Source organism: Corapipo altera, unplaced genomic scaffold (assembly GCF_003945725.1).
Source record: "Corapipo altera isolate COAL_440 unplaced genomic scaffold, ASM394572v1 60387, whole genome shotgun sequence".
NCBI classification, from domain to species: domain Eukaryota; kingdom Metazoa; phylum Chordata; class Aves; order Passeriformes; family Pipridae; genus Corapipo; species Corapipo altera.
Window position 1 is genome coordinate 1 of NW_020888177.1, and position 1370 is coordinate 1370.

The window sequence follows — 1370 nt, forward strand, 5'->3', positions numbered from 1 at the left end:
CCCCATTTTTGGGGGGTGGTGTCCTTCAATAAAGGCCCCCGTGCAGCTCAGTGGCTCCGAGTGTGGAGGGGGGGCACATCTGGGGGGTTTGGGGACTGGCACATCTGGAGGGGGGAACAGCTGGACATGGGAAGTCCCCTGGGTTGCCCCCCAAAGCTGTCGCTTCCCAATGCCAAGTTTTAAGGGGGAAAAAAAAGGCTTTTCCAAGGCCCAAGCCCTTCTCCTGCCAGGCTGGGAGGGATCCCCGGGGATCCAGCAGCTGGGACGGGGAGGGATTTTAGGGAAAGGGGCTGGGGGTGGTTTAATGAAGGACAAAGAACAAGAAGCCAAATTTACACAAAAACTGTTATTTAACAGAAAAGAAGGGTTTCCCAGTGGGATAAATCCCACGGGAGATCAAGGGAACGTTTGCCTGGGGTAGGGAAAAAACTCCTGGGATGTGCTGGGATGGGAGGGATCCCCCCAGACCTGAGGGAAACACCCCCAACCCTCAGGGGCTGCTGCTGCTCCCCTCATGTTTGTCCTTTGAAAACAATAAAATTCCGCAAAACCCCGATTTCCCAAGGGATGGAGCCCGTTTGGCTCCTCAGCCCTGTGTCCAAACCCCCCCAGTTTTCCCAGTTTCGCCCAGTTTGGACTCGGAACAGGTGGAATCCTGGATCCATCACCGGCGGCGCCGGTCCGGACTGCGGCTCCTCCGGCGCCCGCCCCTGGAAAACAGGGAATAGGTGGGAGGGAAGGGAAAAGCCAAAGAGGAAAAGAGGATGAGGGAAAAGGGATTAAGGGGAGAGAAAGCATTTTGGCACATTTATCCCTGTTTTAACCCCAGTCCCTCCCCGTGACAGGACACGGAATGGCCCCCCGTTCCCCACAGCGGGGGGTTCCGATGCTCCCAGAGATCCCTCCCGCTCCCAAATCCCGGAATTCCCGCCCCTCACCTCCGCTTGCCCTTGGGGGGGCCCCTGACGAAGCACCAGTCGACGCTGACCGGCTGCCCCATGAGCTCCTGCCCGTTCAGCCCCTCCATGGCCGCCTGCGCCTCCTTGTACGTCTCGTACTCCACCAGCGTGTAGCCCTGGGGCGGGATCGGGAATGGCGTTGGGAATGGCACTGGGAATGAGCCCAGGCATGGTGGGAACCCCCGGCTCAGGTTTGAGGGGCAGGGACCCCCTGACACCCTGGGACTGGGATCTGGAATGGGAATGGGAATCAGCCCAGGCATGGTGGGAACCCCCAGCTCAGGTTTGAGGGGCAGGGACCCCCTGACACCCTGGGATTGGGATCTGGAATGGGAATGGCACTGGGAATGAGCCCGGGCACGGCGGGAACCCCCGGCTCAGGTTTGAGGGGCAGGGACCCCCTGACACCCT

The 1370-nt window shown here is 60.2% G+C and overlaps 1 protein-coding gene across 1 annotated transcript in view; it reads right to left on the reverse strand.

Moving 5' to 3' along the window:
• Nucleotides 1–327: 327 nt before the first annotated feature.
• The window catches only part of LOC113941883 (RNA-binding protein 8A-like), a gene marked incomplete at its 5' end in the record, with an annotated part of 2730 nt that continues 1687 nt past the window's right edge, over nt 328–1370 (reverse strand). Inside the window, 2 exons of the mRNA XM_027633021.1 lie at nt 328–710; nt 939–1075. Of these exons, the coding sequence (XP_027488822.1) occupies nt 665–710; nt 939–1075 (183 nt within the window). The remainder of the gene's footprint in view (nt 711–938; nt 1076–1370) is intronic.